At 52.5% G+C, this 11609-nt stretch overlaps 5 protein-coding genes across 5 annotated transcripts; 2 read left to right on the top strand and 3 right to left on the bottom strand.

The window, feature by feature from the left end:
• Positions 1 to 150: 150 nt before the first annotated feature.
• PV08_05891 (uncharacterized protein) lies at positions 151 to 666 on the bottom strand (the record flags this gene model as incomplete). The annotated part of the gene is made up of 1 exon (XM_016380230.1): positions 151 to 666. The coding sequence occupies one exon, from the start codon at positions 664 to 666 to the stop codon at positions 151 to 153; it is 516 nt and encodes a 171-aa protein (XP_016236057.1).
• Positions 667 to 1505: 839 nt separating this feature from the next.
• On the bottom strand, positions 1506 to 3843 carry PV08_05890 (uncharacterized protein; the record flags this gene model as incomplete). Its single annotated transcript, XM_016380229.1, has 3 exons — positions 1506 to 3271; positions 3318 to 3531; positions 3583 to 3843. 3 exons carry the CDS (start codon positions 3841 to 3843, stop codon positions 1506 to 1508), a joined length of 2241 nt encoding a protein of 746 aa, XP_016236056.1.
• Positions 3844 to 4371: 528 nt separating this feature from the next.
• On the top strand, positions 4372 to 5598 carry PV08_05889 (uncharacterized protein; the record flags this gene model as incomplete). The annotated part of the gene is made up of 2 exons (XM_016380228.1): positions 4372 to 5506; positions 5561 to 5598. The coding sequence occupies 2 exons, from the start codon at positions 4372 to 4374 to the stop codon at positions 5596 to 5598; spliced, it is 1173 nt and encodes a 390-aa protein (XP_016236055.1).
• Positions 5599 to 6063: 465 nt separating this feature from the next.
• Positions 6064 to 7551, bottom strand: PV08_05888 (uncharacterized protein; the record flags this gene model as incomplete). The annotated part of the gene is made up of 1 exon (XM_016380227.1): positions 6064 to 7551. The coding sequence occupies one exon, from the start codon at positions 7549 to 7551 to the stop codon at positions 6064 to 6066; it is 1488 nt and encodes a 495-aa protein (XP_016236054.1).
• Positions 7552 to 8080: 529 nt separating this feature from the next.
• On the top strand, positions 8081 to 11093 carry PV08_05887 (uncharacterized protein; the record flags this gene model as incomplete). The annotated part of the gene is made up of 3 exons (XM_016380226.1): positions 8081 to 9040; positions 9103 to 9289; positions 9388 to 11093. 3 exons carry the CDS (start codon positions 8081 to 8083, stop codon positions 11091 to 11093), a joined length of 2853 nt encoding a protein of 950 aa, XP_016236053.1.
• Positions 11094 to 11609: the final 516 nt, after the last annotated feature.

The raw sequence follows: 11609 nt of genomic DNA, 5'->3' as shown, positions 1-11609 counted from the left end.
GCCTTATTCTACCGCGAGAGCGTCATTCACCTTTACAAGTTCAGCGTTCAGTCTAGCGCGCTCATCAGCCCAATCTTACTCCTACCGTTATCATTCATATCTAGCGACATCAATATCACTAACACCAGCCTCATCAAGGAGGTCAGTCTATTAAACGGTGGCCGCCTCCTCATTATCGCTGGCGATTTCAATTTCGCGAGCGTCCCAGGTCTCTACGGATTCATCAGGGAACGCTCCAGGGACAAAGAAAGGGTCAACAACGAGGACGCCGGTGGTGCCGAGAGGAAGATCAGTCGTCATCAGCAAATCGTTCAAGAAGTGTCGTGTCGAAGAGGACATCCGATCGAACAGATCCTTTACGTCGCTGCAGATGGCGGTCCCGGTGTCGTAAACACAAACCTGGGCGACCCGCTCGTTGTTGACGGTCAGCCAGACGCATCCAACGCACACGCCGACGGCGATGAGAAGGTGCCAGTACCACATTGCGTGCTCAAAGTCTTCGCGCCACACGTCGAACCAGTCCCAGAGAAACTGGCCCTCGCTGGCTTCGAGGTCGAAGTATGCGTTGAGGAAGTCGACGATGATGTCGTCGTTCTTTCGGCACGCGTCGATGAATCCGAACAGGACCACCGAGCTCAAAACAGTCAGAAAGGTGTGGATACGCATCTTGCTCAGTTCACTTGGCTGTCCAAAAGACTTCGTTCCGTCCTCTTTTTCAGATGCTGCAACTGGGTCGTTTCGTTCTCTTCCGAGACTCTGCAACTAGTTGTAGTCGTAAACAGTAGCAGGAACGGTGGTGATCGGGAAGAGGAGTGGTGATGTTGGTGGTGGTAGTAGTACTAGGAGTAGTATTCGCAGTGTCCGAAGTAGTGAGAAAGGGAGGAGTTGGTAGCAGTATGCTAAGTTTTGACAAGTAGGTCTTCAGGACCGGTAAAGACGATTCTGTCCTTTCGACGATATCAAGTCAAACGAGCAAGTCTGAGCGGTGTCAAGAAAGGGTGTTGGATAGAAGAAAGAGAGAGAGACAAGCAGAGGAAGGACAATTGGGGCCATGCAAAATCTCAAGTTCAGAACAATTCAATAGAGGCAGTGAAGAAGTGAATTGCATTACACTGCATCGCAGTTCGCTGCCGCCTTTGCAAATTCACCATCTGTTACCTGTGGCTGAGGCAGTGGAAGTGAAGAAACCATTCACCATAGACCATTATACTTCCACTCTGTAGTATTCATCACTGCCCAGATAGACAGTCAACAACCACCCTCGAGGAGGTTTCGATCTTACCATTTGCACACCGAGGTCGAGATAGTGAGACTTGTCACAATCCACAAATGTTTTCACCACACTCGATTGGCATTAATATCCCATTATTCTTGTTTGTTATTGTCCTTGTCCTCGTTCTCGATCTTGGTCAAAACAAGGCAGGTCTCTCAATGGCGCCAATAAAGGTACAAAAGGCCTTGTACAGCATTATGATGTGATTTCGCATGGCATCAAACAAACGTCGCTAGCTTTGTTTGTCCCCCAACAGTGGTTCGCGTTCTCCCTTTGCATGCTTGTTTTTGCGTTTCTTCTTTTTTTTCTTTTTCGCTGCCTCGCCATGTCCACTAGCGGGGTTTCCACCTCGAGGGTTCACACTCGAACCTTCCTCTTGGCCAGCTGACGGGTGACCGTTGTTCGTCCCATTGTGGTCTTCCTCCTCATTCGACTCGCTGGATGTTGTCTCGAGGACGACTTTGCGGAAGCCGTTAGCGTCGATGATATTTTCCGTGATGCTACCACTTCGAGCAGGTCCTTTGGACCGGTAGATGGGACTTCTCGATTGAGACCTCGATCCAGGTAGGCTACCTATTGTGCTGTGGCTGGCAGATTTTGTCGCTACTGGGCGAGACTCTGACCGATCATGGTCATGGTCCGCAGCACCATCAGCCCGCCTTGAGAGAGTTGGGCTGGGTGGGAGATTAGCTTGGACACCCTTTGTGCGACTGGGTGGCCGGCCATTAGGTGATTCGGAAATGGTTCCATAGCCCTGCTTCAGAGCCTGTACTCCGTCGCTAGCATCTTTGCCTCCCGACTTTACGATGCCCTCGCCGATCCCTCCATGGTAATCCGAGGCAGACTCCGAAACTCGCCGAGAGATTGATTGTCGACCGTCAGGAACGTCATTTTTGACCATGGTTTCTGTGCCGGGTTTGATCTTCACCGTGGTGTACTTCGTTGACCTAGGCCTGCTTGCGAGATTTGAGGGTCCAAGATGACCAAGATGTTTCAGCTGTTCCCTGAGGGCCTCGTCCGTGCCTGCCCGGATCAATCTTTGACCAGGCTTTGTCTCACCAGGCAAGCTATTTCCCGCACTGGATCGACGACGAGCATTACTCAAGATCTTTGCCACTTGCGGATTATCACCAGTCTTTGTCTTTTGTAGTTCGCCGTTTTCCAGGGGTTCGCCTTCACCAATATCCACCAAATCGGTCGTGGTACCGGTCGATGGGTGTTGTTCAGCTACTAAGTAGGCTCTTGGAATGCGTCGCGTAGGTGCAGGCATTGCTCGCCGGATGGCTTTGTGTACGTCAATGAAGACATCAGACTCGTCAACAATTTCTTCTCCAATCAACTCTTCAATCACATCCTCCAGTGTGACCACACCAAGTGCGCCATGGTCGTCACCAGGATATTCGGACACAAGAACCATGTGCGATTTCCCTTCCTGGAAGAAATTCACGATATCTAAGCAGCTTGTGTCTGGCCTCGTCTCCGGCAAAGTCGCCAATGCAAAGTCTCGAACAGGTTTTGCGTCTTCAGGATCGTATGTGATCAGCATCTTGACCAACAGCATCCCGATGAAGTTCGAGTCGTTGTCTGGATGGTGAATAGGGATTCGTGAGTATCCGCGGGACAGAATGTCGTCCATCGTAGGCTCGTCCAGGACATCATCGAGAGACAAAGTGAAGACATCTTCCATTGGAGTCATGATGCTTCCAACAGACTTCTCCTTTAGATCGAGCACGGCACTGATGATCGTGACTTCATCCGCATTGAGCTGTTGTCCGGGCTCTCCCAAACTGCGGTGTAAGGAGACCAAAGTCTTTAAGCCTGTCTTTTTGTACACTGTCCCATGATCTTCTCCCAGCAAATAGTCTAGTAGCTTCGCCGTTGGCCATGCGACCGGAGCGAGGATGTACATGAGGGCGGTAACAAACGGAGCCATCCATGAACCGATCGGTAATCCGTATCGAACGCACACAGACTGGGGGACAATTTCACCGAAAATGACTGTGACAGGTCAGTAGGAGTGGGATACTTTACGACACAGACATACCGATAAGAACGGTCGATCCTAAGACAGCCGGCCATCCACCGCCCAGCGAACGATCGAGTACTATAGGTAGCGTTTCATTCGTGATGACATTACTCAGGAGTAATGTTACAAGCACCCAGTGCTTCCCTTTCCGCAAGAGATTCAGCACTTTGGCGGCATGTTTCTTCTCGGCTCCTTCTCCTGAATCTCGGATAACTCGCAGATAGATCTCATCCTGCGAACTCATTAGCCGGTGTGGCCCTGGCGTAATGCTCTGCTGTCTCACCTGTCCCATAAGAGCAATAGTCAAGCCGGCAAATGCTCCTCCAAGCAGGACTAAAGCTGCCGCGACACTCAGGTATATCCATAAAGTAGGGTCCTCCGGGTCTTTTCCCTCTTCCTCCTCCGCCGCAAAGAACAGGTAGGAAGCGTGTATTGGTGCAGCTCGCACTATTGGGAGCTGGGAAAGAGAGAGGACGAGGATCTTGGCAAGCCCCAAGACCGCAGGTCTCGTAGCCAAGTATGAATTGGTGTTTCGTGCCTCCATACCGTGTTGCCAGGCAGGCTATGCTTATTGAGCCATGATGGAGGGGTGTACGGGCGGAAGGTCAAGCAATAACAGGGAAGCTCTCGGATCTGCTGAGATAGATGCTCCTTCCGCAAATGTGAGGATTATTGTACAAAGGGAAACAATAAACAACAACAACAACAACAACGTTCGTCCCAGATCGTGTACCCAGTGAACGAGATTTCAACGACGCAATCAAAGTTCTGGGGACAGTGATGAAACCATGTGCAATGCGTCCGGAAGATTAATACGTGAGGTGAGCGATTGGCCGCAGTTTGAGGACAACCTCCGCCTTCCGGAGTATAGATATTCCGATCCCCCACAAACCGACACCGGAGGCTACGTCACGTGACTTTGTCCTCGGCGATTGTTAGTGTGTTTTCGGCCCGGATGTGCGCGCTTATCATCGGCCTCCGCAACCCCCTTCATATACCCAGGCGATGCCGTTTCCCTTGGTCTCGGTGTTTCTCTTGTTGCCAGCAGCAAGCTTGTTTTTCGACAGTTGAGATGATAGTCCCTCGGAGGGTTTCCTCAATACTGAGGCCACGCAATCTTGTTTGCCAAACACGAAACGCGAGTCAAACAGCGGCAGGGGCCAGGTTGAACAAGCCGATAGAGTTCAAGAAGAGTCCAATACTACACCAGTCACAGAACAGCGCCAGAGCTGCCTTCGGTTTATCGCAAGATGCACAACTTGATTGGCAAAACTTGCACGGTGCCATCAACACTTCTTTACACCATGCTCTTAAAACCGATGAGAGTGTCTTGTTATTCGGTGAAGACGTAGCATTTGGTGGTGTCTTCAGGTGCTCGAAAGGTCTTACGGACGAATTTGGCACGAGTAGAGTCTTCAACACTCCCTTATCCGAGCAGGGCATTGTAGGCTTCGCAATAGGCTGTGCGGCTCGAGGCATGAAACCTATCGCCGAGATCCAATTTGCTGACTACGTCTACCCTGCCTTTGACCAACTTGTCAACGAAGCCGCGAAATTCCGCTATCGAGAAGGAGCAACGGGCGGTCACTGTGGCGGCCTTGTTGTCCGCATGCCATGCGGCAGTGTCGGCCATGGTGCTCTTTACCATTCTCAAAGCCCTGAGTCACTGTTTTCCCATGTCCCGGGCCTCAGAGTGGTTATGCCGAGATCACCATCTCAGGCTAAAGGTCTGCTAAACTCTTCGATTCTCCATTCGAACGACCCAGTTATATTCATGGAGCCTAAAATACTATATCGCGCCGCGGAAGAGTTTGTACCGCGGGATCCGTATACCCTCCCGCTAGACAAGGCCGATGTGCTGAAGGAGGGGAAAGATCTAACCGTCATCTCATATGGTCAGCCCCTATACCTTTGTTCTGCGGCCATCGAGGCGCTTGAGAAGGATGTCAAAGGTCTCAGCATCGAATTGATCGACCTGAGAGCGATCTACCCCTGGGACAGAGACACGATTATGGAGAGCGTCAACAAGACTGGCCGGGCTGTGGTAGTGCATGAGAGCATGTACAACGCTGGTGTTGGAGCAGAAGTCGCTGCTAGCATCCAAGAGCGTGCCTTTCTCCGATTGGAAGCTCCGGTAGCCAGAGTAACTGGCTGGAGCGTCCATGCCGGTCTCATTTACGAGAAGTTTAATGTGCCGGATATTACGAGTAAGCATTGTTTGTGAGATACATCGCCCCAGGATTCTGCTGACCGGCCAACAGGAATCTATGACACAATGAAAAAGACACTAGAGTACTGATAGTCTTATCAAACGTTCAGCCGACCTTTGACACGCCAAACCCTCCAATACAGGGACAACTCAGCGCCATCCATCCGGGGTTCCTACTTTTGCATATACCCCTCCGAAAGACAAGAGCTTGATGCCGAACAGATCAGACTATAATTGATCGTGACTGGACACATGGAGGACTTAAGTGGAGACAAATTGTCCTCGATGTACTATTCTACAACATCCTGAAACTAAGTTGTCAAAGGAAGAGGGCTACCATTTTGGATCCAATATTCCAGGAGTTACCTACCCATCATGAAAGCTTTCGCGTTCCCTCACCATCTATCTAGCGTGCTACTGCTGAAAGAACCACGATGTGTTTTGGAAATCGTATATAAGAATGCATTCAAGACCTCACGCAGGGCACAAGGCCAGACATGAGAGTCTCCACGTGTATATACTTACGTCTAGATCCAGTCCTGCATATTTTGAGATTCAGTAATCCTTCTTGAACACCATAACTTTAGGTGTCTCCTTGCCAGTCCTTTCCTCCAGTTCGTAAAACGCGCGGAACAAGCCTCCGCAGTTGAAATCAAACACTACCCTTCCCCTCTTCTTCGTCGACAGACAAGCACTCGAGCTCTTGCTGTGAGGGTAGCCATGCGCCACTGAAAACTCCGTTGGAACAGGGCCATCATCAATCTCAATGCCTATGATTCCGCCCTCGCCTTCGCCTGTGAGTCCCCATCGATCACCCGCTGACTGTTGTAGTTCGCCACCAGGTCCGGCAATTGCATTGACAGCATGTGTGAGAGATATGCTGGAAGAAAATCTGCACATTGAGGCAGCCGTCCGCGCGGCGTTGGTCCGTAAGAACGAATCACCATTGCCCGTACCACTCATAGCAACAGCACGACGACGTATTTGGGACGTCGAGCGCCTGATATCGGGAATCTGCAGAGGAGAGCGATATTGGCTGGCTGAATTGTATGCCCGAGAGTTGATCACAGGTTGGTATTCTTCATAGTCCTGGAATAGGTTGAGACATGAGCCCAGTACACCGCCAATCGGTCGCAACAGCCGACTTGTTATAGGGCCGTAGTCTTGCTCTTGTCTTGTTCTCATCACGGCCGAGGTCGTCGCCGGGAGTTGTTCCTCCCAAGTCTCAGCCCAAAACCCAGAACCTATAGTTGGTGTGTCTCCAATTCTCCCTGCCTTTTTGTTGGTTAGCCCGCCGGTCGATGTTGCCACAGCTAGGTTTCCCCAGGAATCGAGGCACACTGCGCCAACTGTGCCTTGACTAGGGTATTCGTGAACACCGTCGCCGCCGCCGCCGTCTTCCTCCATAGCCGCGAAGCGGCCTGTAGACGCTAGAAGATCGTTGTAGGTATAGCAATTCTGCAAATTGAGGCCACGACGATGTTCTTCCCATCGCTTTCTCGTCCAGAACCAGCGATCGGGCTTCTCTTCTAGTGCCTTCTCCTTCCAGCCCCATTCCTCGACATCTCGACCACTGAGGTGGCAGTGCATGGTGCTTGTGCCGCCCATACCTTGATCCCCATCTGCGGCGAGTAATACTTCCCTGGCCAGGAGGATGGGATGCCTTGTGTTCCTAATCAGACTGACGGCGGCACCACGCTTTATCTGTCCTGCAGGAGAACCACTGGGATCAAGTGAACAAACCATCACACTGGCTTCCATTTCAATGGTACCTTGTTCGGTGAAGACCGAGCCCCGGCCACAGTTGAAGAGCGGATCGTCCTCAAACCATGTTGCAGCAGCACAGGCTGCATCGAGCGCCGAAGCGCCCGAATCGAGCAGCTTTCGTGCGTCAGCCAGGTATTTCAAAAGCGACGCTTCATATCGAGCCCAGAGCTCCGGTGGCAGACTAGCACGAGATATTGCTCCCGCGCCGCCATGAAGAATGACCGTTGGTTCAAAGGGACCAAGCGCACGATGTTTCTCAGTGCAAGGGGTGTTCATTGTTTCGCGTCAAGTTCCGGCGGTGAAGGTGCGTAAGGCAACACTGAGCAATCTCAGCCTGTCATCACGCCATCGAGCGCCTGAATCACCAAGAATGTTCTTTTGTATCACCGAGCGACCGCCAAACAACGCGACACTGGTCCGGCTGCTCGCCAATTCACACTAAAGGAGTTCAGGATTTGATAAAAGATAGCAACAGGTGATGAGCTCAGAGATTCCTCCCCCGGGACGAGATACAAAGACTCGACTATGTGTCAGATTGGCGGCCAATTGGAGTCGTCGACCACAGCGCCAGAATCGGCGACGACGTGGGGGAATTTCAGACCACCATCTTCCGTATGTGCTGCCGAACATTTTCTTCCGCCTCTCCCTGGTTAACATAGCAGCTCAACTCTTCGCTGGTTTCCGAGGAATGGCCACGGCTGATTTATCCAAGCAGAGTCGATCATCAACAACTTCCTCTATCTCGAGCAGCTCCTCCCGAGGGTCCCAGATAGAATCTTCGCGCCATGTCAATGACGCAGAATCGATGAGAGAATCATCACCATCTTCCGAGCCAACACAGTCGAAGAGTCCCTTGCACCGAATCCATGCTCCTGGAAGCGTTCAGGCTCTGGCCGTCGATGATGATGTACTGTTCGCAGGACTCCAGGGCGGCAGCATCACAGCCTGGTCACTGGAGACATACGAGCTTCTCGCGACGGTTCCAGCCCACAAAGAGAGTGTGTTAAACCTCTCTCTGTGTGAGGACAGATCGTTATTGTTTTCCACCGGTGCAGACTCCATCGTCAATGTCTGGTCGACTCAAACGCTGCAGCGCCTCTACTCGCTCTATTCTCACTTTGAAATCGGCGACATATTCTGTGTGGCCCATTCCACCAGAAATCAGACTTTGTTCTGGGGAGCTCAAAACGCGAGCTTACAGTGGCACAAAATCAGCGCCGACGCCAGCACCATGTCGCCGACGCTTGGTTTTGCTCCCGGATCTCGCAAGCATCGCTTCTTCGACTCGTTAGGACCCGGTGGAACGTCCAATGTCATTTCCGACGAAGAGGGTTCTACGTCTTTGACTCTGAACAGTCAGGGCGGCCGAGTCTTGACTGTTCCCAGCCACAACTATCTCCCATATGCGCACAAGAGCTATATTTATAGCATGCTTCTGGTCAAAGGCTTATTGAACTACAGTAGTTGTGAAGAAGTTCTCGTGACCGGCGCTGGAGACGGAACCATCAAAATCTGGTCAATCGAGTCGTTGTCTTCAGACGGCGTCGTTCCACTCACCAAGTTCAAGAATACGGGGTTGAATGTGCTCAGTCTCTCCTTCAGGGGCTCCTTCCTTTACGCTGGTCTTTCCGATGGCACGGCAAATGTCTACAACCTGGCCTCTAACCAGCTAGTTCAACGACTCAGCATCGGTCATGGCGACATAAGCCAGATATCAGTGAACACCGACAGTATCCTCTGTGGTACAAGCCAAGGGCGTCTTAAGGTCTGTTTTGATATTAGGTCTCTCGGGGAGGGTTTATTCAGTGGCTGACGTGTTGCCAATAGCGATACAATGACCATTTCATGGAGACAGAATGCTGGAAGGCTGCCGACGGCAAGATCCTTGCAATGAGTCAGACTACAACCTCTGGCCGAGATATACTGATCACAGGTGGTAATGACGCCTCCATTTCGTTCTGGGATGCCGACGGACACTCTCACACCTCGATCGCATCTTCAGTCCGAAGCAATGGTGAGTTTGCAAAAGAAGATTTCATATCTGCCTTCTCTCCCACTGCCTTTAAACAACGCACGCACACGCGTACCGGCAGAAACTAACAACAACGACAGATGAACTGGTAAACAGTCTCCGCGAATTCATCAGCTTCCGCACCGTCGCCTCGAATCCAACCTGCGTACGCGACTGTCACGATGCCGTCACATTCCTCCGAAAACAGTGCAACGCCTTCGGTGCGACCACCGACCTCGTATCTCCACAAGAAGGCGTCAACCCTATCCTCCTGGCCAAGTTCAGCGCGTCAAAACCCTCGCTGTCGACCAAAACGGTCCTCTTCTATGGCCACTACGACGTGGTCGACGCCGAAGTCGACTCTACCATCGGCAACGGGAACCCAAGCTGGGCCGGCGACCCGTTCAGCCTGCAGCCTCTCAACGGATACCTGTACGGGCGCGGGGTGACGGACAACAAAGGGCCGATCCTGGCAGCCATCTACGCGGTCGCGGACCTGGTCCAGCAAAAGACGCTGTCGTGCAACGTGACGTTCCTCCTCGAAGGCGACGAAGAAGCCGGGTCGCGCGGGTTCCGCAAGGCCGTGCAGTCGATGCACTCCTCGTCCTCGATCGGGCCCGTCGACTTCATCCTCCTCTCTAACAGCTACTGGCTCGACGACCACATCCCGTGTCTGACGTTCGGGATGCGAGGCGTCATCCACGCGACCGTCACCATCTCCTCAAACCGACCCGACCAACACTCGGGCATGGACGGCAAGTCGGTCCAGCACGAGCCGCTAAAAGACCTCACGGTGCTCCTCGCCGCGCTGATCGGGCCCACGGGGACCAAGGTCACGATCCCCAACTTCTACGACAGCGTCGACGACCTCTCGGAGCTCGAACTGAAGTCGTACGCCGACATCACGTCGGCCCTGATCCCGGGCCACCCGGAGATCAAGAACGAGAAGGCGTTTGCGCTCTCGCTCATGCAGCGCTGGCGCTACCCTAACCTCACCGTGCACAGGATCGAGGTCCCGGAGGCCAAGACGGCCGTGACGATAAGCGGCCTCGCCAACGCAACGCTGTCCATCCGCATCGTCCCCTCGCAGACGGCCGAGCACATTGCCCGCAGCCTCACGCGGTACCTCGAGGAGCAGTTTGCGACCCTGCAGAGCTCCAACAAGCTCAAGGTCGAAATCACATCCAAGGCGGACCCATGGCTAGGCGACATCGGCAGTGCTCTGTACCACGCGTTGAAAGAAGCCGTGGTGGAAGTGTGGAATCCTGATACAGATTCTTCGCATCGTTCGTTTTCTTCTGCTGTCGGTGGTGGTGGTGGTGGTGCCGTCGCCATCGCTGCAGCCGATACAACCACCACTGACACCACCACCTCATTATCATCATCAATGTCGTCGTCGTCCTCATCGTCATCGTCATCATCATCGCCCACCACCGTCAAGTCTACAACTCGTGCACGTACATCCCCCACGATGCCGTCAAAGTCATCAAAGTCGGCATCCACGACTAGAAATACGCAATTCAATGCGCCAAATCCAGGAGCGAAACGATCTTCGCACCGACGCGCCTCGTCCCTCGCCAGCGCAGGAACATTCACATCCACCAACCTGCCGCGTCAACCGCTCTTCATTCGCGAGGGAGGCTCGATCCCCGCCATCAGCTTCTTGGAAAAGGAATTCGATGCCCCCGCCGCCATGTTCCCCATGGGCCAAGCGAGCGATAATGCCCATTTGGACAATGAACGCATGAGGGTCGAGAATCTGTGGAAGGGACGAGACGTGCTGAAACGGGTTTTTTCTAGGTTGTAGTAAAAGAAGGAGGTCGTTCATCAATTGCAGTACCGGTAAGGTAGCGTCAAGGAGTATCGGGAGCGTCGGGAGCAACGCACCAGAGCAAAACAAAAGCAAAACTAAAACAAAACGGCGGCGACGACGACGACGAAGACGACATGTCGAGGGGGAAAACAAAAAAGCATCGGTGGAAATCGACATATAGATTATTCAAAGAAAGAAAAAGGAAACCCCCGAGGGGGAAAGGTACCTAGGTACTTGCTTACTTGGTGGTCAAAAGTGTAGAATGTTAAGACATGCATAGAAGAGACCATGGGTGGAGCCAACAAAGTTCATGATAGATCAGGTACCTCCAGTCTGCATGTGATGAGGTACTAGATGTGCAAGTAGACAGGATTTTCATTTCATGGCTTTGCTACCTGACTCGATCGCCGTTCTCTTCATCGGCGTTGAGTAGTTTTCTCCTTTCAGAGCTCATCCCGTGGACCGACCACCCACTCACTCACCCAGATACTCGTCTCGAAGAGTATCAGT

This window comes from Exophiala spinifera (genome assembly GCF_000836115.1).
Source record: "Exophiala spinifera strain CBS 89968 unplaced genomic scaffold supercont1.4, whole genome shotgun sequence".
Lineage (NCBI taxonomy): Eukaryota > Fungi > Ascomycota > Eurotiomycetes > Chaetothyriales > Herpotrichiellaceae > Exophiala > Exophiala spinifera.
The sequence above is the reverse complement of the archived record's forward strand: the minus strand, read 5'-3'. Positions and strand labels throughout refer to the sequence as shown.